This window comes from Trachemys scripta, unplaced genomic scaffold, assembly GCF_013100865.1.
Source record: "Trachemys scripta elegans isolate TJP31775 unplaced genomic scaffold, CAS_Tse_1.0 scaffold_26, whole genome shotgun sequence".
NCBI lineage: Eukaryota > Metazoa > Chordata > Testudines > Emydidae > Trachemys > Trachemys scripta.
The window spans coordinates 4,906,827-4,928,857 of record NW_023260511.1 but is presented as its reverse complement, the minus strand read 5'-3'; the positions used below and the strand labels follow the sequence as shown (position 1 = coordinate 4,928,857).

Genomic DNA, 22,031 nt, shown 5'->3' with positions numbered 1-22,031 from the left:
TGGGAGCTGAGCACAGTCACCCGTGTCATTGGTGGTTGCCTTAGCCTGACATCAGCATCGAATTTACATGTGTTGGCTCCATAGCTCCCTGAAACTGTCACACTGACAGCTCTCCCCTGACAGCTAGTGATGAGCTGGGGAGGGGCAAAGGCTTCAGGAGCAGATAGTATTTACAAAACACAGAATTTACAATGCAGAAATTTGGCTTAGCCTGATCTTCTCAGTGTGCCTGAGGGGCAGCAATACAGGCAGTCACACGTGGTGGAGGAGAGCCCCGTTAGAAGACTGGACCTTGAGGATGCACAGTCAGATGGCTGAACAAGCTAGAGGTAAGCAAGGTGGGAATGAGCTCTNGACCAAAATACTCTGGGGGAGGTGTTTTGCTCATGGTTTTATGTTTATAAATCCTGTTTGTTGCTTTTCCCCAAGTTAATGCCGGGGGACTTCCCTCCTTTTATTAAAAAATACTCTGTGCTTACAAGAGAGGAAACTTTGCCTCGTAGAAGCACCCATGGGGTGGATGTGTACTTGTCCCAGGTTACTGGGTGGGTGCTCAAGCCGGATCTGTTTTATATTGCTGGAAAGGAACCCCTAGATATTGAACCCGGCCATGGTCGCTTCCGATGCCACTAGCAGAAGGGTTACATAGATATCGACTTGTGACAATCCGAAGAAGTGAGCTGTAGCCCACAAAAGCTTATGCTGAAATAAATTTGTTAGTCTCTAAGGTGTCACAATACTCCTGTTCTTTTTGCGGATACAGGCTAACACGGCTGCTACTTAGAAACAAAGAAGAAGACTCCCCCACTGACATGCAGCCACTTCTGGGGTAGGACAGGGCAGCTGAGAAACAGGACAGGGAAATATGTAAGCTGTGTAGGGCCAGAAGTGAGGAAGAATTGTGTCTCCTGTGTCCAGCTCCTGGGGAAGTTACAACTTCAGGACTAATTCCCTGAAATGCAAATCCGCCGTTACGCAGTGATTAGGAACCAGACTCTTGAGAAATTGGCCCTGGATTTTTAGTTTGAGTGAGCGGCTGCAGGCTCCGTTGACACCAAATCCGACCAGTGGAAGCTGCAGTTACCCAGATCCCCATTGTGCCACAGAGGAGTCTGGCCCAGAGATAAGTAGACGCTGTTAGGCAAGAGTTAAAAATTCAGTTAGCAGCTGAGGCAGAAACCCAGGTAACTAACAAGCAGGCCCAAGGACAATGGCAGCTGTAAACACTTGATAACTTAAATGGTCAGATGTCCACCCTGTAACTTGGCCTCTCAGTAAGGAAGACCAGTACAAACCCTCCGCTGCTCTCCAGATATCTGTGAACATTCATCCCTATCCCCATCCCACCCCACCCCTTCCCCTTCAGGGTAGTCATAAATAATTGATGTAATCAGGATGGTTTCTATGCGTATGTTCTGTTCCTGTCATTATCTGGGTTAAGTGTTCTTTGCCTCCCTCTCTTTTGCTGAAACAATGTTTCTCTCTGTAAGTACACAATAAACGCAAATGGAATAATAAGAAAATTTATATAACTGCTCACTGTAACATCATACTTTTGAATCTATTTATGAGTCTTTTCGGTGCTGTGAATAAACCTCTTCAGTATTGTCTGTGCTGCCTGATTCTTGGGGGAAAGAATCTCCTTGCTTCACAACGCCAACTGGCAGAGGGCACAGGGATGCCTAGAGTTATACAAGGATCCCCTGGGTGAGATATATGTACAATAGCTCACCAAAGGTGGTATGTGAGGTCTCTACCAAAAGCCAGCAGCCTGCTGGACCATCTAATGGGAGCAAGATGTTTCTATGGGACATAGTTGAAGAGAGAAGTAAAATATAGAAGGTGATGCTCTAGAAGTGTTGAAGTGAAGCTTTTAACCTGCACCATGGCAATCCCTCCCATAGAGCCAATCAGCACATACAACACAGCCATGGAGACAGGCTATATTCACTGCCTGGGCCCAGTGGGGGCCTGAGAATTTACAAAGACAAAGGACCCTCAGCACAAGTCTCCGAACAGAGACCTCCTCTGGGAAGAAACAGTGGTCTGTACCTACAAAGAAAGAGGAGAGAGGACAAGAACTCCCTTTCACCCAGGAGGCAACTGACAGCATTTGTCTCAGGAAAAGGAGATCACAACCAAGCCTGGAGTAAAACCCTGGAAGGACTGCACGGGTGAGCGTTGGTCAACCAGACAGAAAAGTATCTTGTTTAATGAGTCTACGCTCTAGTCAGCGTGGTATGATTTTATTGGCCATGGAACCATTTCTTTCCAACCCCTCTCCTTGCTACCCCTCGAATCTCTACACTCTGTGAAATCACTTGTCCTTGATGTGACTGTGAAGGAATCTGGAGCTGTGTGTTGATTGGGGCAGAGATCGGAGGTGGAGATGGTCACCTTGGTCCTTTGGGAGCAGTAGATCTGTGACTGCTGTGAATGCCCAGGGAGACACGGACTAGGTGCTGCAGGAGGACACTCGGAGGGCTCAGGGATGAAGTGTGCATATTGCCACCCCCTCCACAAGGCCTAGAGGGAATGGCTTGTGTGGCCTGTGGCCGAGGAAGGCGGGGAGCTGCCGCCAGTGGGCACAGACAAGGCGTCCTCATGTTAGAGGCCCATGGCACCACACTGGGGTATTAGGGCCAGCACAACTGCAAACGGAGAGCGCCCCCAACTGACACCCCCCTACCTGCAATACACGCCCTTAGCACCATGCTGGGGCACTGGGGTCAGCGCTGACTCAGACAGGAGAGCTGGGTCTATGCTGAAAGCTTCCCAGCCCGATCCCTGAACCACCCACAGTGACATAATGGATGCAAGTTACCTGAGCACACAACACCGGCATCTTCTCCATGGGTACAGTTATTCACTCCCCAAGGCCGAGCCCTGCAATCAGAGAGGGCAACTTCTGTCCCTGTGCAGTTCACGTCATCCAGCCAGATATGGTCAGATCCTTTCCCAAATCGAGCCCCTCTTGGGGCTGATAACGCCGTCCCACAGCCCAGCTGCCTGCACACAACTCCGGCATCCTGTAAGTCCCAGCTGTCATCACACACGGTTCCCCACAGCTGGTTGTGAAGCACCTCGACCCTCCCAGCGCAGCGACTCCTGCTGTTCACCAGTCGGAGCTCAGCCACTTCTGAGATGCCAGCGTCTGCAAACACCCAAGAGAATAAACACTCAGGGAGGTTCCTGTGCATCTGATCTCTCATGTGGCTGGGGAACTTAGTGCCTCCTGCAGACGAATCTGATCGGTCTCTGCCACTGCCTGTCAAGGGCTCCCCACAAGTGACCAACCTAAACATTGGGCAATGTTGAAGTTTGTCCACTCCCCTCCCAGCCAGCTCTCACCTAGTTAGGCTGTCATCAAATTAGGCCGACTGTACTGCAGTCTGACCTACTGCTCCCACTACAGTACTTAAAAAGATCACCTCCCGCACGGCTGGCAGGAACCTCCTGGGGAGCAGATTTACACCGACACTCCTGGTGCTGGTATCTGCTCCAGTGCGATGTGTGCAGTGCTGTGGGGCAGATACTGGCATTAACATCTTGGTGACTGGGAGCTGAACACAGTCACCCATGTCATTAGTTGTTGCCTTAGCCTGACATCAGCATCGAATTTACATGTGTTGGCTCCATAGCTCCCTGAAAACGTCACCCAGAGTCCATCCCCCTTAGAAAAGGCTTCAGGACCAGATTGTGTTTACAAGAACACACCCACTCTGCCTAGGTATCCAGCCTACAGAGCTTTGTTGGCTGGTACTGGGTTACAAATCACTGTAGTACTTCAATGCAAGGGTAGTGAAATGTTGTTGTCCTGATTGTCTGAGTAAAGGGCAGCAGAACTGTGCTTAGCCTGCCCTGACTGAGTGGGTCACCCACAACTGAACTGAACTCACTAACCAGGGAGCTCAGACACCAGACCCCCATCAAGAATGAGAGGAAGTGGAGATGGATGTTCCTGCTGAGGTGTGTGCGTACTGTGTAAGAGGTCTAGGCCCCTCACCTAATCTTAATCTTAATTTGCTCCTCACCACTCTTCAAAGATAGAGTTAATTAAGGCTCCATTATGAGTCTTTTTGGTTCAAGTGATCACTAGAGCTGAAATCACCTGCTGTGAGACAGTGTTTTTGCCCTGCCTGCTTCAGCACTGAGGTTTCCCCACTAAGAGGTGACTGTCACTGAGAGCTGGGTGGAGACTGAAGAGAGCAACCTGCAGAGGTTACAGTAGGGGCAGCAGAAGGTGAGGGCGAGCAGAGTGGTGAGTGGCTGGCAGGGCACCTGCCACCAGAGCAAGCACCCAGACAGCAGAGTGAGCCAGGCGCTCTCCTCCCTGCCCCCATGGTGGGAGCTAAACTCACACAGCTGCACCTCTGAACTCTGGGTCTTCACTAACCAAGGACAACAACCACTGCAAGTGCAGTGCAGTGGAGGAAGAAGAGAGCGGCACCTTAAAGGAATTTTTGGTTGCTGGACTCAAGAACCTGAGGTAAAAGACACTGCCCAACGTACTCTGGGGGAGGTGTTTTGCTCATGGTTTTATGTTTATAAATCCTATTTGTGGCATTTTCCCAAGTTAATGTCGGGGACCTTCCTTCCTTTTATAAAAAAGTTTCTTTTCTGCGCTGAGACTCTGTGCTTGCAAGAGGGGAAGCTTTCCCCTGTAGGAAGCACCCAAGGGGTGGTGTGTAATTGTCCCAGGTTACTGGGTGGGTGCTGAAGCCGGATCTGTGTTGTATTGCTGGAAAGGAACATCTAGATATTGAACCTGGCTCTGGTCGCTTCTGACGCCACTGGCAGAAGGGTTACATAGATATCGACTTGTGACATACACAAAAGAAGAAGACTCTCCCCACTGACATGCAGCCACTTCTGGGGTAGGACAGGGCAGCTGAGAAACAGGACAGGGAAATATGTAAGCTGTGTAGGGCAGGAAGTGAGGAAAAATTGCGTCTCCTGTGTCCAACTCTTGGGGAAGTTATAGGTTCAGGATTAATTCCCTGAAATGCAAATCTGCCGGAAAACAGTGATTCGGAACCGGACTCTTGAGAAACTGGCCCTGGATTTTTAGTTTGCGTGAGCTGCTGCAGGCTCCATTGACACCAAATCCAACCAGTGGAAGCTGAAGTTCCCCAGGTCCCCATTGTGCTGCAGAGGAGTCTGGCCCAGAGATAAGTGGACGCCAACTGTCAGAGCGCACAGGGATGCCTAGAGTTATACAGGGATCCCCTGAGTGAGATATAGACATAGACAGCTGCAGAGGCAGAGGAGCCAGCAAACAGAGCTGTAAACAGGGGAGTTTAAGTTGGAGTTTGCAAGGGGAGTTTGCGGGGAAGACTAAGAGAGCCAGGCAGAGGAATAGACAGGGTAGTGAAGGGAGTGTGTGCTGGTCTGGCAGTGTTTTCGTGTTCATTGGGGGTTTGTTTTGTTGTGGGTGGTGGTGTTTTGGTTTTGTTTGTGTTTCTTGGACTAACAGGACTTAGGTGAGAAGGCTATGACAGATACAGAGGCAGCAGTGGTAGTGACCCAAGCAGTGGAAGACACATTGAAGATGACTGGATGTGGAAGCTGCGGCATGTACATGATCCTGCAGGGGTTACCTGAAAAGAGTTCCGTCTGCATGAAGTGCCACCTGATAGAGCTGATGGAAGAAAAGATCCGAGGACTGGCGATGCAGGTGGAAACTCTGATTGAGTTTAGAAGGGGATCAAGCAGATGATGGAGCAAAGACATGAGGAGGCTGAAGGGAAAAGCTCAGACTTGCAGATGGAAGCAGGACCAAAGAACTCTGAGGGGAGACTGCTGGGAGAGGAAAGTGGAAGCATGTGACTAAGAGAGCCAGGCAGAGGAAAAGATGGGCTAGTGAAGGAGAAATAGAGCTCAGGAACAGGTTTGCGGAGTTGGAAAATGAAGAAGGGGCACAGCAGGTGGTCACTGAAGGTGAGAGGGCAAGGAAGAAGAGAAGAGCAGCTAGTCCTACAGGAAGAGTCAATGGAGATAACAACACCAAATATGAGCCCCAGGAGGATACGGGATGGGTTGCAGAGAAATCGAGAGGACTTGCACCCAGAGGGAGCAGGGGATAGACCGGAGAATCACACCATCACTAGGAAAATGCAGGTCTACATGATTGGGGATTCCTTACTGAAAAGAACAGACAGGCCTGTAACTAGAGCTGATCCAGAGAACAGAAGGGTGTGCTGTCTGCCGGGTGCTAAGATACGGGATGTGGACCTGAGGCTGAAGAGGATCCTAACAGGAGCGGGAAAGAATCCACTGATTGTCCTTCATGTGGGAACAAATGATACGGCTAGATTCTCGCTAGAACGTTTCAAGGGAGATTATGCCAGACTGGGGAAGACGCTTAAGGAAATCGAGGCTCGGGTGATCTTCAGTGAGAGTCTGCCTGTTCCTAGAGAAGGGCAACAAAGGTTTGACAAGATTATGATGATCAACAGATGGCTCAGGCAGTGGTGCTATAAGGAGGGCTTTGGGATGTATGGCCACTGGGAAGCATTCATGGACAGAGGACTGTTCTCTTGGGATGGACTTCACCTGACTAGGGTGGGAAATAGACTTCTAGGATGGAGGCTGGCACAACTGATTAAGAGAGCTTTAAACTAGGAATTTGGGGGAGATGGTTGGGAGATGTCCAGGTAATCTCCATGCTGGATTTTAACATTGAGAGGGAAGAAAATGAAGCAAGAAAGGATACAGCCGTGGGTAGGAGAATGGACTTAAGGAGGAAGGGTAGTGTAGATACCAGTCTAATAGGTGATACTGGTGGTAGACTGTCCGTGCCTAATCGGGTAAAGAATGTGAGAGAAACCAAAGAGCAAAAATTAAGATGTTTATACATTAATGTGAGGAGCCTAGGTAACAAAATGGGGGAACTAGAGCTATTGGTGCAGGAAGTGAAACCAGATATTATAGGGATAACAGAAACATGATGGAATAGTAGTCATGATTGGAGTACAGGTATTGAAGGCTATGTGCTGTTTAGAAAAGACAGAAATAAAGGCAAAGGGGGTGGAGTAGCATTGTATATCAATTGTGAGGTAGACTGTAAATAAATAAGAAGTGATGGAATGGATAAGACAGAGTCTGTCTCAGCAAAAATCACATTGGGGAAGAAAGGTACTAGAGCCTCCCCTGGGATAGTGCTTGGGTGTGCTATAGACCGCCGGGATCCAATTTGGATAAGGATAGAGACCTCTTTAATGTTTTCAATGTAGTAAATACTAATGGGAATTGTGTGATCATGGGAGACGTTAACTTCCCAGATATAGACTAGAGGACAAGTGCTAGTAATAATAATAGGGCTCAGATTTTCCTGGATGCGATAGTTGATGGATTCCTTCCCCAAGTAGTTGCTGAACCAACAAGAGGGGATGCCATTTTAGATTTGGTTTTGGTGAGTAGTGAGGACCTCATAGAACAAATGGTTGTAGAGGACAACCTTAGTTCGAGTGATCATGAGCTAATTCAGTTCAAACTAAATGGAAGGATAAACAAAAATAGATCTGTGACTATGGTTTTTGATTTCAAAAGGGCTAACTTTAAAAAATTAAGGAAATTAGTTAGGGAAGTGGATTGGACTGAAGAACTTGTGGATCTAAAGGCAGAGGAGGCCTGGAATTACTTCAAGCCAAGGTTGCAGATAAAGTGAGAGAGGCCAAAAGCCATGTAGAGTTGGACCTTGCAAAGGGAATTAAAACCAATAGTAAAATGTTCTATAGCCAGATAAATAAGAAGAAAACAAAGAACGAAGAAGTGGGACCGCTAAACACTGAGGACAGAGTGGAGCTTAAGGATAATTTAGTCATTGCCCAATATCGAAATAAATACTTTGTCTCAGTCTTTAATGAGACTAATGAGGAGCTTAGGGATAATGGTGCGATGACAAATGGGAATGAGGATATGGAGGTAGATATTACCACATCTGAGGTAGAAGCCAAACTTGAACAGCTTAACGGGGAGACTACAATGGGTCATACTGAAAGGTGAACTGTTGGGTTGGAAGGAGGTTACTAGTGGAGTTCCTCAGGGATCGGTATGGGACCAATCTTATTTAATCTTTTTATTACTGACCTTGGCACAAAAAGTGGTAATGTGCTAATAAACTTTGTGGATGACATGAAGCTGGGAGGTATTGCCGATACAGACAGGGACCGGGATATCATACAGGAAGATCTGGATGACCTTGTAAATTGGACTAATAGTAATAGGATGAAATTTAATAGTGAAAAGTGCAAGGTCATGCATTTAGGGATTAAGAACAAGAATTTTTGTTATAAACTGGGGACGCATAAATTGGAAATAACAGAGCAGGAGAAGGACCTCGGAGTGTTGGTTGATCACAGGATGACTATGAGCCGCTAATGTGATATGGCTGTGAAAAAAGATAATGCGGTCTTGGGATGCATCAGGAGAGATATTTCCAGTAGAGATAAGGAGGTGTTAGTACCATTATACAAGGCACAGTATAATGGTATTGTGCCTCATCTGGAATATTGTGTGCAGTTCTGGTCTCCCATGTTTAAGAAGGATGAATTCAAACTGGAACAGGTACAGAGAAGGGCTACTAGGATGATCCGAGGAATGGAAAACCTGTCTTATGAAAGGAGACTCAAAGAGTTTGGCTTGTTTAGCCTAATCAAAAGAAGGCTGAGGGGAGATATGATTGCTCTCTATAAATATAACAGAGAGATAAATAGGAGGGAGGGAGAGGAATTATTTAAGCTCAGTACCAATATGGACACAAGAACAAATGGATATAAACTGGCCATCAGGAAGTTTAGACTTGAAATTAGATGAAGGTTTCTAACTATCAGAGGAGTGAAGTTCTGGAATAGCCTTCCAAGGGGAGCAGTGGAGGCAAAAGACATATCTGGCTTCAAGACTAAGCTTGATAAGTTTATGGAGGGGATAGTATAATTTTGGCAATTAATTGATCTTTGACTATTAGCGGAAAATATGCCCAATGGCCTATGATGGGACACTAGATAGGGTGGGATCTGAATTACTCCAGAGAATTCTTTCCTGGGTGTCTGGCTGGTGAGTCTTGCCACATGCTCAGGGTTTAGCTGATCGCCATATTTGGGGTCGAGAAGGAATTTTCCTCCAGGGCAGATTGGCAGAGACCCTGGGGGGTTTTCGCCTTCCTCTGCAGCATGGGGCATGGATCACTTGCTGGAGGATTCTCTGCACCTTGAAGTCTTTAAACCACAAGTTGAGGACTTCAATAGGTCAAACATAGGTCAGGGGTTTGTTACAGGAGTGAGTGGGTGAGATTCTGTGGCATACATTGTGCAGGAGGTGAGACTAGACGATCATAATGGTCCCTTCTGACCTTAAAGTCTATGAGTCTATGAGGCTATATGCACAATAGCGCACCAAAGGTGGCATGTGAGCTCTCTACCAAGTGCCAGCAGCCCACTGGTCAACCTAATGGGAACAAGATGTTTGTATGGGACAAAATTGAAGAGAGATGTAAAATGTAGCATATGACGCTCCAGAAGTGTGGAAGTGAAGCTTGTCACCTGCGCCATGGCAATCCCTTCTAGCTGAGCCAATCAGCACATAGAACAATGCACAGCTGTAGAGACAAGCTGTGTTCACTGCCTCGGCCCAACGGGGGCCTGAGAATTTACAAAGACAAAGGACCCTCAGCACAAGTCTCCGAAGACAGACCGCCTCTGGAGGAGAAAATAGTCTGTACCTACAAAGAAAGAGGAGAGGGGACAAGAGCTCCCAGGAGGCGGCTGACAGCATTTCTCTCAGGAACAGGAGATCACAGCTAAACCTGGAGTAAAACCCTGGAAGGATTGTGGGTTGAGCCTTGCTCTACCCGACAGAAAAGTATCTCATTCAACTTGTCTAGGCTCTAGTCAACGTGTTATAATTTTATTGGCCATAGAACCATTTCTTTCCAACCTTTCTCCTTCCTACCCCTCAACTCTCTACACTCTGAAATCACTTGTCCTTGGTGTGACTATGAAGGGATCTCGAGCTGTGTGTTGATTGGGGCAGAGATGGGAGGTGGAGCTGGTCACCTTGGAACCTTGTTCCTTTGTGACTGCTGTGAATGCCCAGTGGGACAGGGACTGGGTGCTGCAGAGGTACGCTCGGACAGCCGAGGGGTAAAGTGTGCCTATTGCCAACATGGAGAGATGTCACCCTTCTCCCAAAGGCCTAGAGGGCACGGCTTGTGTGGCCTCTGGCCGAGGGAGTTAGGGAGCTACCCCGCAGCAGGCACAGACAAGGCTTCCTCATTCTAGGGGCCCATGGCACCGCGGTGGGGCATCAGGGACAGTATAACTGCAAACGGAGAGCGCCCCCAACTGACACACCCCTACCTGCAGTACAGGCCTTTAACACCATGCTGGGGCACTAGGGTCAGTGCTGACTCAGGGCAGGTCTTCACTACTTGTCGGATCAGCAGGTAGTAATCGATCTATCGATTTATCGATTTATCGATTTATCCGTGATGGCACTCCTTGTCGACTCCAGAACTCCAGCTTGTGAGAGGCAGATTAGTGTCGATGGGGGAGAGGCAGTGGTCGACTCACTGCCGTCCTCACGGCCAGGTAAGTCGACCTAACATACGCCCCCTCCCCACCCCGTAGTGTAGACCAGGGCTCAGACAGGAGAGCTGGGTCTGTGCTGAAACCTTCCCAGCCCGATCCATGCACCACCCACAGTGACGTGATGGATGCAAGTTACCTGAGCACACAACACCGGCATCTTTTCTGTGGTTACAGTTATTCTCTCCCCAAGGCCGAGCCCTGCAATCGGAGAGGGCAACTTCTGTCCCTGTGCAGTTGACGTCATCCAGCCAGATACGGTCTAACCCTCGCCCAAATCGAGCCCCTCGTGGGGCTGATAACGCCGTCCCACAGCCCAGCTGCCTGCATACGACTCCGGCATCCTGTAAGTCCCAGCTGTCATCACACACGGTTCCCCACTGCTGGTTGTGAAGCACCTCGACCCTCCCAGCGCAGCGACTTGGGCTGTTCACCAGTCGGAGCTGAGCCACTTCTGAGCTGCCAGCGTCTGCAAACACCCAAGGGAATAAACACTCAGGGAGGTTCCTGTGTATCTGATCTCTCAAGTCACTGGGGAACGTAGCGCCTCCCGCTGACGGATCTGACCAGTCTCTACACACAGCCACTGCCTGACAAAGGATCCACACCACTAACCAGGCTAATCACTTGGGCAATGTTGAAGTTTGTCCACTCCCCTCCCAGCCAGCTGTCACCTAGTTAGGCAGACTGGACGGCAGTCTGACCTACTGCTCCCACTACAGCACTTAAAAAGATCACCCCCCGCACTGCTGGCAGAACCTCCTGATGAGCAGATTTACACCCTCACTCCTGGTGCTGATATTCGCTCCAGTGTGATACTGTGCAGTACCATGGGGCAGATGCTGGCATAAGCATCTTGGTGATTGTGAGCTCAGCACAGTCACCCGTGTCATTAGTTGTTGCCTTAGCCTGACATCAGAATCGAATTTACATGTGTTGGCTCCATAGCTCCCTGAAAACGTCACCCAGANGCTGAGCCCCCATCCCGCTCCCTGCAGCACAGGCATGTGGAACTGTGTGGGGGAAATGGAGTCAGCACTGACACTACGGGAAGAATGACACTTACTGTGACAGTGAACCGGCTCCCTGCAGTACAGGCCCTTAGCACCATGCTGGGGCACTGGGGTCAGCGCTGACTCAGACAGGAGAGCTGGGTCTGTGCTGAAAGCTTCCCATCCCGATCCCTGCACCATCCACAGTGACGTGATGGATGCAACTTACCTGAGCACACAACACCGGCATCTTCTCCGTGGTTACAGTTATTCTCTCCCCAAGGCCGAGCCCTGCAATCGAAGAGGGAAGCTTCTGTCCCTGCGCAGTTGACGTCATCCAGCCAGATACGGTCTGACCCTCGCCCAAATCGAGCCCCTCCTGGGGCTAATAACGCCGTCCCACAGCCCAGCTGCCTGCACACAACTCCGGCATCCTGTAAGTCCCAGCTGTCATCACACACGGTTCCCCACTGCTGGTTGTGAAGCACCTCGACTCTCCCAGCGCAGCGACTCGAGCTGTTCACCAGTCGGAGCGGAGCCACTTCTGAAATGCCAGAGTCTGCAAACACCCCAAGGGAATAAACACTCAGGGAGGTTCCTGTGCATCTGATCTCTCGTGTCGCTGGGGAACGTAGCGCCTCCCACCGACAGATCTAACCGGTCTCTGCACACAGCCACTGCCTGTCGAGGTCTCCCCACCACTGACCAGGCTAATCACTTGGGCAATGTTGAAGTTTGTCCACCCCTCTCCCAGCCAGCTGTCACCTAGTCATCTGGGCCAGCACTGACTTCATGGGGAGTGTGTGACCATCCTCTACTGAGCCCCCACACTGCTCCCTGCACTACAGACCCATAGAAGCTCACAGGGGAATTAGGGTCAGCACAGACTAAGGGCTTGTCTATACTTACCGCGCTGGTTCGGCGGCAGGCAATCGAACTTCTGGGTTCGATTTATCGCGTCTAGTCTGGACGCGATAAATCGAACTCAGAAGTGCTCCCCGTCGACTCCGGTAATCCTGCTCGCCGCGAGGAGTACGCGGAGTCGACGGGGGAGCCTGCCTGCCGGGTCTGGACGGGGGTAAGTTCGAACTAAGGTATGTCGACTTCAGCTACGTTATTCACGTAGCTGAAGTTGCGTACCTTAGTTCGATTTGGGGGTTTAGTGTAGACCAAGCCTGAGAGGAGAGCGCTCCCTAGTGGAATCGCCATATTGCTCCCTGAAGCATGGGCGCCAGGCACCATGTTGGGGTCAGCAGTGACTGTGAGGGGACAATGCCCTTTAATGAGCTTCCCACTCTGCTCCCTGCAACACGCACGGTGGTAGATGAAGGTTACCTGAACACACAACACCGGCATCTTCTCTGTGCTTACAGTCATTCTCTCCCCAAGGCCGAGCCCGGCAATCGGAGAGGGCAGCTTCTGTTCCTGCGCAGTTGACGTCATCCAGCCAGATAGGGTCTGATCCTCGCCCGAATTGAGCCCCTCCTGGGGCTGATAACGCCGTCCCACAGCCCAGCTGCCTGCACACAACTCCAGCATCATTTATGTCCCAGTTGTCATCACACACGGTTCCCCACTGGTGGTTGTGAAGCACCTCGACTCTCCCAGAGCAGCGACTCGGGCCATTCGCCAGTCGGAGCTGAGTTAGTTCTGGGATGCCTGAGTCTGCAAATACCCCAAGGGAATAAACACTCAGGGATGGGCTAGAGGAAAGGAATATGGGGCTTTTCCCCTATTGTTTTTTCTGGCTTCCATTCAGTCCCTGTGTGGCAGACTGGTGGGCTCAGGGGGGCCGAGAAAAGGACACTGGGGGGTTCCTCTCTGGAGGTCACCAGCTCTGATCCAGACCCAGGCATGGGGGAATGGCTGACTCATGGGATGGAGAATGGGACACAGGGTCTTTCCCTCCAGGAGAAGCCGGCTCCAGTACAGTCTGTGCGAGGGGAATGAGCTGACACTGTATGTTGGGAGAAGGAGACCTGCGGCTTTTCCCCTGGATGGCACCAGTTCCCGTTTGGCCCCAGCTCAGGCAGGGGCAGTGACTGGTGTGGGGGGCACAGGCACTGGGCTTTCACATCTGAGGCCCTGGGTCCAAGCTGGTAGTGAGTGGAAGTCGCAGCCATTGCAGCTCTCTGATGCCCAAAATGTGAAATGAGCTGCTGGGGTTAATTCCCCTCCATGACAGGACAGGTGTGTGCAGCCCAGACCAGCCCTCAGTCTGAGCGGCTCCCAGCCGAGGGGCAAAGAGCGTAATTGGTAAGGAGACAGAACTGCCCTTTGCCCCTGCCTGGGCTCCCTCCCCGTCTGCGCCCCGATGACCCTGCCTGACTGGAGCCAACAGCAGCTATTCCATAGGGCTGTAGTTCTGCTCCTCCAAAGTCTCCATTGGCCCTGACCGGGCTCCTCTATATTCCATTGCGTCCAGAACAACAGGGCCGGTGCCGTGCTGAACTGAGCACCCTCCTGTGGTGACAGCACCTCGGCAGCTCAGCTCGTCGTACCCCACCCCCACCTTCCGCAGGTCCCAGCTAGCATCACAGCACCCCAGTGTAGGGCTAGGTCTACACTACGTGGGGGGGGGTGGTCGACCTAAGATACGCAACTTCAGCTACATGAATAGCGTAGCTGAAGTTGTGTATTTTAGGTTGACTTACCTGGCTGTGAGGACGGCGGCGAGTCGACCGCTGCCGCTCCGCCGTCAACTCCGCTTCCGCCTCTTGCCACGGTGGACTTCTGGGGTCAACGGCAGAGCGATCGGGGATCGATTTTATCGTGTCTTCACTAGACGCGATAAGTCGATCCCCAATAGATCGATTGCTACCCGCCGGAGACATGCCCTAGGTAAACAGCACCTCCACTTGCCCTTTGCAAGGGTGGGGCCACTCACCAGCCACAGCCAGGGATAAGCTGTAACAGCTCTAACAATAACTAAAGGCAAAAATATCTGTTGGGGCAGATCATACCCCAGGGTAAATCTGGAGTCACCCCAGACTGACGCGGCTCAGCCAGCCGCTGCCAGAGCCCAAATTTCAATTGGCCTTATTATAGAATACCAGGGTTAGAAGGGACCTCAGGAGGTCATCTAGTCCAACCCCCTGCTCAGGGCAGGACCAATCCCCAGACAGAGTTTTGCCCCAGATCCCTAAACGGCCCCTTCAAGTATAGAACTCACAACCCTGGGTTTAGCAAACCAATGCTCAAACCACTGAGGTAGCCCTCCTCATCCCTAGCCTTACAGGGCAAGGGTGAGCCCCTGAGACACTGAATGACAGGAGCATTTCCACAGGTACCCAACAGCCAGGATGCCTTGTGCTCTGCTCACTCTGCCACACAGCCCACCTTGTTAACAATTCATTTGGGGGGGGGGAACTGAGGAAGTGATGGGCTGAGACCATGGAGTGAGTCTGGAGGAGGCAGGATTTGAACCCCTGTCTCCAGTCCTACACTTGAATGACTAGATTAAATAACCTTAACTCTGCCCTTCCTCGCCCCAATTTATGAGAGAGCTGCACACTGCAGCATGCACCCCGCACATACGGACAGACCCCCGCACCCTCTGCCTATGTTTGTATTTACCTGCCATGGGGAATCCTGTCATGGAAGCTGAAAGAAAGCAAAGAGATGAGGTAAGTCTCTGTCTCCATGGCTGGTCACCTTGGGGATCTCCAAACACTGGCTGATATAAGCAGTGGCCTGAGTGAGCTCTCCCCTGCCATCTTTTGATGCACTGAGAGAAAAGACTCATCTGCATGTTGTATTTCAGTGACCTCTCTACTGCCTCTCAGGGAGGTGGATTGACCCTCCTGCCCCTCCTGTCGGCGTCGGTCGCATCTACACAGAAGCGCTGTAGCTGCAGAGCTGCCACTGGGCCACTGTAATGTTTCCAGTGCAGAAGAGCCCTAAGTAGCCAGCAAAAGACAAGACCTGGTGAGCGACATCAGAACCAATGACACTGCACCAGCCCTTCCAAACCAAGCCACCTGCTTTCACACTGCCTGCTTCGGTGAAGGACCCCACACCCTGCTCCCCTCCAGCCTGGCTTCCCCCTGACCTGGAGTGTGACAGCCCCACACTCTGTGTAATGGAGTGCTAAACTGTATTATACTGCTCAGCCACTAGGTGGCGATGTGTGTAAAATACCTTTTTTAAAGCTAACCTCAGCCATATCTGGCAGAGAATTAAAGGACCGTGGTGTGTAAAAGCAAGCTCTGAGACCAGTCCATGTCTGGTACAGAAGAACACGACGGTGTCTGGAGTAAACTACGAACAGAAATAGAAGGAACAAAGCTACAAAGGTTGCAGGATCTCATCACCATGACCACTCCGCAGTGCTCCAGAGAACTTCAGCTTTCACAAACTTCACCATGGACAGACTGGAAACAAGATTTCACATTGCTGCCAAGCTGCACAAAGAAACTGGAGAGACGCAGGTATCTTCTTTAGTGTCGGCTACGGGAAGCTGGCAGAGCATATCTTTAAATCCTTTGACTTTACTGAAGACAGTCGCAAAGGTGACTATGAAAGGGGTCTGGCTATGTTCTATGCATACTTTATACCTCAGAGAAACACAGCTTATGGAAGAGCTTATTTTCACCAGAGAACTCAAAAACTAGGGGAAAGTTTTGAATGTTTTACGAGAGCGCCGCATAGATAGGCTGAAAACTGTGATTTGGGGAACGCAAAGTTTGAAAATATCACAGACAAGCTGGTTATTGGGTTAACAGATAAAATCCTTTCACAGCAGCTACAACTGAAGAGAGATTTAACTCTAGCCACAGCTATTCAAATAGCAAACCAGTCTGAATTAGTCAAATGACAGAACAAAAGACAGGACCAACTTGAAAAACATGAAACTAGCTTAGGCAATGTCTACACTAGCACTTGCTGCAGTATAACTTACGTCACTCAGGGGTCAGAAAAAGCCACCCCCGAGCGATGTAAGTTACACCAACCTAAGCACCAGTGTGGACAGCACTATGTGGGTGGAAGAAGCTCTCCCGACCGACATAGCTACCGCCACTCACGGGGCTGGAGTAGTTAAGCCAACTGGAGAGCTCTCCCTTCAGCTCAGAGTGGTTACATTAGAGAGCTTACAGCAGCACCACTGCATCGCTGCAGCTCCACCGCTGTAAACTCTCTAGTGTAGCTGTAGTCTTAGAAGGTTTAAACAGATGCTAGAGTGTTAAAGCTTATTATCATAATACTCCTGAAGCCAGGAGAGAGAACACCCAGGCTAAGAGGGACAAATCCCGGCCTACATACACAATGGCTTAACCCCTGAGAGAGAGTGGACCCCCGAGAAGGGCTGTTGCCCTGAAGGGGATTCCTCCTAGGGACCATACAGAGCCAAGAGAGAGCACGAGTCCTGTGAGTCCATGACATCCTTCCTCTTGTGGGACCTCACAGCTGCTCGTGAGACCCCAGGACTGAACCTGAACAGTCCCCTAACTGGGGTAGTAGCTTTATCCACATCTAAGCTGTTAAAAGGGCACAGACACAAAATGCCAACTCAAATACAACAGACTTATCTCTCTCAGGAACAGCCTGAAACTGGGAGAAAACTTGTTAGCAAGCTACAGAATATACTAAGCAGCTGAAAGGTTTTAAAACATACTAAACAAATCGTCACACTGAGGACTACACGCGGACGGGAAGCATACTGAACTATTTACTCTGTGTGTACACATACAAACCAACACACTTTCAGCAGTAACAGTCTCTTCTCGGGGTGCTGAAATTTGTCTCTTTGGTTTGCTAGCCTCAGAAGGGGGTGTGATGAGAGCGATGTCCCATCCCCCGGGTTATGGCTTCCCTCAACTTTCCACACAAATTATCGCAGCAGTGTCCAGACCCCATTTTTTTCTCTTTTTGTGCTAGCCCCACATCTTCTCCCCCAAGAGAGAGCACGGTGGGTCACTAGATGTTGTTCCCCAGTAGCTTTCATGAGTGATGAAGACCCACCTCCCACACCGGTGAATGCCCCAGCTGAGTACACACCGGGGCAACAGGCTGCTCAGCCCCTGTAGCCAAGGGTCAACTGAAAAGGAGAGAAATCGAGAAAAGAAAAACCCGTCCTCCTCTGAGCCACGGACTCCACTGCGAGGTGGGGTTCCCTTTATCCAGGCCGTGCACAGCTAATGCAGGGGTCTAGCCTCAGGACCAGGTCAGAGAAGTCTCTGCAGAGCCGGCTGCCATCATCAGCCTGGCTCAGGGGCTGGTGGAAACGCCCCAGACCGGGGTAGTCATGGCTCCCTGCAGTGTGGGTCTCAGGGTGGGGGGATGGGGGGGCTGTTTCTGGACCCTCCCTGCTGCCCACTCATTCCCCTCGCTGGGTCTCTGCCTGTTTCCTGCTCCCTCACAGCGAGGTCCTGACACCCCAGGTTCCCCCCGCAGCCCCTGTCTCTGCTGCTGGGTTCCGTCATTCCATGGGGCTCTGCCAGGCTGGGCCTGTCACCATGTCACCATGTCACAGCATGGCCCTGTCCCCTCACCAACCCTCATCCCACCCCCCCGAAAACCCCCTCCCCCCCCCCCCCCCCCCCCTTCCACCCCCCCCCCCCCCAGCCCGCCCACCCCCCCCCCCNAACTTGTTAGCAAGCTACAGAATATACTAAGCAGCTGAAAGGTTTTAAAACATACTAAACAAATCGTCACACTGAGGACTACACGCGGACGGGAAGCATACTGAACTATTTACTCTGTGTGTACACATACAAACCAACACACTTTCAGCAGTAACAGTCTCTTCTCGGGGTGCTGAAATTTGTCTCTTTGGTTTGCTAGCCTCAGAAGGGGGTGTGATGAGAGCGATGTCCCATCCCCCGGGTTATGGCTTCCCTCAACTTTCCACACAAATTATCGCAGCAGTGTCCAGACCCCATTTTTTTCTCTTTTTGTGCTAGCCCCACATCTTCTCCCCCAAGAGAGAGCACGGTGGGTCACTAGATGTTGTTCCCCAGTAGCTTTCATGAGTGATGAAGACCCACCTCCCACACCGGTGAATGCCCCAGCTGAGTACACACCGGGGCAACAGGCTGCTCAGCCCCTGTAGCCAAGGGTCAACTGAAAAGGAGAGAAATCGAGAAAAGAAAAACCCGTCCTCCTCTGAGCCACGGACTCCACTGCAAGGTGGGGTTCCCTTTATCCAGGCCGTGCACAGCTAATGCAGGGGTCTAGCCTCAGGACCAGGTCAGAGAAGTCTCTGCAGAGCCGGCTGCCATCATCAGCCTGGCTCAGGGGCTGGTGGAAACGCCCCAGACCGGGGTAGTCATGGCTCCCTGCAGTGTGGGTCTCAGGGTGGGGGGATGGGGGGGCTGTTTCTGGACCCTCCCTGCTGCCCACTCATTCCCCTCGCTGGGTCTCTGCCTGTTTCCTGCTCCCTCACAGCGAGGTCCTGACCCCTCAGGTTCCCCCCGCAGCCCCTGTCTCTGCTGCTGGGTTCCGTCATTCCATGGGGCTCTGCCAGGCTGGGCCTGTCACCATGTCACCATGTCACAGCATGGCCCTGTCCCCTCACCAACCCTCATCCCCCCCCTCAGAAAACCTCGTCCCACCCCCCACCCTCCTCATTGAACCTCGCCCCACTCACCACTCCTCACCCCGCCTCCTGACTGATCCTGGCCCTGCCGCCCCACTGCCTCTCACCCCATTCGCCAGCACTTACCCCATTCACAGGCCCCACTCCCCTCACCAACCCTCACTCTGCCCTTCTCACTGACCCTGGCCTGGCCCCCCCCCCAACCCCTCCCCCCCCCCCCCACCAATCCTGGCCAGGCCCCCCACGGACTCTCGCCCTGCCCTCCTCACCAACTCTCACCCTGGGCCCTGCCCCGGCCTCTCATCGACCCTTACCCCTCCCCCTTGCTGGCCCCACCCTCTCAATGTCCCTGGCCCCGCCCCTCACCATCCCTGGCTCCGTCCCCTTACTGAGCCTCATCCCACTTGCTGGCCCCAGCCCTGCCCCCTTGCTTACTCCAGCCCCGCCCCACTCGCCAGCTCCCACATATGTGGCTGGGTCTTTAGTCAGCCCCACCCACAGTCTCACACGGCTTTTCTCCCCCTGGCTCTGCCCCCAGCTCCTCCCCGTGGGCTGCTCTCGCTGTCTCCTTCCCCAGGATGCATGGAGGCTGGGACCTGAGCTGGGTTCCCAATCAGACTGACTTGGGGCACTGGCTACTATCTATTGGCCCTAGTCTGGAGTTCTGTGATTGGCCAGAGGCCCTCTCAGTCCCAGGATCCCAACTGCTCATTGACCCCTCCAGTCTCTCCTGTCATGGGGAGAGGGCAGCCAAACAACCCACCCAGTGCCAGTGAGGGCAGCCAGCCTCTTCACGACAGACATGTTTACAAGAGCAATAACTCAGTTTGAGACTTCCCGGGTCTGGAACCCAGTGACCATGTTCACCTCAAATTGTATGGAGGAAAAGGATAGACAGCTCCAGCTGTCATCAAGGAAAAGAATTCAGCACCCAGATCACAGTGGCCGAGACCAACTGGGGGGAGTTCAACAGAAACCATCCACAGAGCAAACGCAACAGACGGCGGATGCTGAATGAGAAGATGACATCTCAAGGATTCCAGAACAACCGCAGTCAGTCGTTGTAACTAGCGGCCGCCAGATGGGCAAGCTGCTACACGTTGGCATTTTTCAGTTAGGAGCCCAGGGTGGTTTAGAGACACTGGACAGACTGATCCATCCTGAACTTCACAGCCAGCATGACAGTGTGAATAAATGGCAGGAACATGGAACTTAATGGGGGAGATGGACTGGGATGTTAACCTGTAGCGCTCTGCTCAGCCACTGGGTGGTGCTGTGTGTAACATCCCTTATGAAGCCGAACCTCAGCCGTACCTGGCAGGGCATTAAAGGATCTAACGATGAATAGAGCTTTGGTGGATGAGCAAATTCTGTAGCCAGACCACACCTGGGACAGGAGTATGACACACTCTGCTCCCCCCAGGTCTGGCCAGGCCTAACGCTCTCACCAGTGTGTGTGTGTGGGGGGCAGGATAGTTACAGTCCCTGACCTTCCCCTGCCTCCCCAACGTGTGTGTATGGGAGAGCAGTTACAACGTGTGAACTCCCCCTGCCGGCCCAGTGTACGGAGAGGTTGATACCATAGTTACCCTAGTATTCTTTCACAGGGCATTAACTCAAATTGGGAACCGTCAGTTCGCACCAGCAGCGTCCACACAGGTCAGTCTGAATGTAGCTCTTTGGTGCACTCTGCAATTCACACCCCCGCAGCTGGCTCTGTGAGCAGTGTAGACATGACTGGGGAGTGTGCATCCTTCCAAAAATGGGGGAAATTGGTTTTGAAAATAGGAGCACTGGAATTTGAGCAAGAAGCCAGGATCGTGGGTGAGCTGATAATCGGTTTGGATTTCACTGAGGCTAATAAGTACACAATGAATCAATGTAATACGTTCATTCTAGTGAACGAATTCTTCACCAGACTCGGGACCCCAGCAGTGCTGCTCTCATATCAAGGGAGAAATTTTGAATGCAAAGTGTTTCTGCAGCTTTGTGAGATTCCAGGGGCTCGACAAACCTGCCCCAGCCCCGCACACCCAACACAGTCTGATAGGATGATAGAAAGTTTCAGTCTGACTCGCAGGTTTTACAGATTCATAGATTCCTAGGTCAAAAAGGACCACTGTGATCATCTAGTCTGAGTCCTGTATAGCACAGGCCAGAGACCTGCCCTGAAATAACTCCTAGAATGTTTAGAAAAACATCCAATCTTGAGTTAAAAGTTGTCAAAAATGATGAAGAATCCACCATGATCCTTGGTAAATGCCTCATTCCAGCCTGAATTTGTCTAGCTTCAGCTCCAGCCATTGGATCCTGTTCCTCCTTTCTCTGCTAGATTGAAGAGCCCATTATGAAATACTTGTTCCCCATGTAAATACTTACAGACTGTGATCAAGTCACCCCTTAACCTTCTCTTTGTTAAGCTAAACAGATTAAGTAGGTTTTCTAGTCCTTTACTTATTCTCATGGCTCTTCTCAGAGCCCTCTCCAACTCATCAACATCTTTCTTGAACTGGGGACACCAGAACTGGAGATAGGATTCCAGCATTGATCACACCAGTGCCAAATGCGGAGGCAAAATAAACTATCTGCTTCTACTAGAGATTCCCCTGTTTGTGCATCACAGGATAACAGCAGCTCTTTTGGCCACAGTGTCGCACTGGGAGCTTGTGTTCAGCTGATTATCCACTGTGACCCCCAAATCTTTTTCAGAGGCACTGCGTCCCAGGAGAGAGTTCACCATGTAAGTATGGCCCATGTTCTTGGTCCCTAGATTTATACATTTGCATGTCGCTGTATTAAAATGTATATTGTTTGCTTGCACCCAGTTTACCAAGCATCCAGATCTCTCAGCCCTTCTCAGACTCAGGCCGACACTGACAGAACCTGGAGAACAAAGACAAGTTAACATTACAAATC

The 22,031-nt window shown here is 51.2% G+C and overlaps 1 protein-coding gene across 34 annotated transcripts in view; it reads right to left on the bottom strand.

Moving 5' to 3' along the window:
• Positions 1-22,031, bottom strand: part of LOC117870330 (deleted in malignant brain tumors 1 protein-like) — a 293,761-nt gene that overhangs the window by 269,124 nt on the left and 2,606 nt on the right. For 26 of the 34 annotated variants that reach the window (XR_004643956.1, XR_004643955.1, XM_034757453.1 and 23 more), the window contains exons 2-6: positions 15,155-15,181; positions 12,914-13,243; positions 11,808-12,137; positions 10,726-11,055; positions 2,825-3,154 (exon numbers count right to left, since the gene is read on the bottom strand). Coding sequence is in view for 32 of the 34 variants with exons in the window: in XM_034757453.1 (XP_034613344.1) it covers positions 2,825-3,154; positions 10,726-11,055; positions 11,808-12,137; positions 12,914-13,243; positions 15,155-15,181 (1,347 nt within the window). In the remaining 2 variants the exon portion in view is untranslated. Of the gene's footprint in view, positions 1-2,824; positions 3,155-9,835; positions 9,841-10,725; positions 11,056-11,807; positions 12,138-12,913; positions 13,244-15,154; positions 15,182-22,031 lie in introns of all 34 variants that reach the window. The other 8 variants (XM_034757457.1, XM_034757464.1, XM_034757465.1 and 5 more) reach the window with 5 other exon arrangements.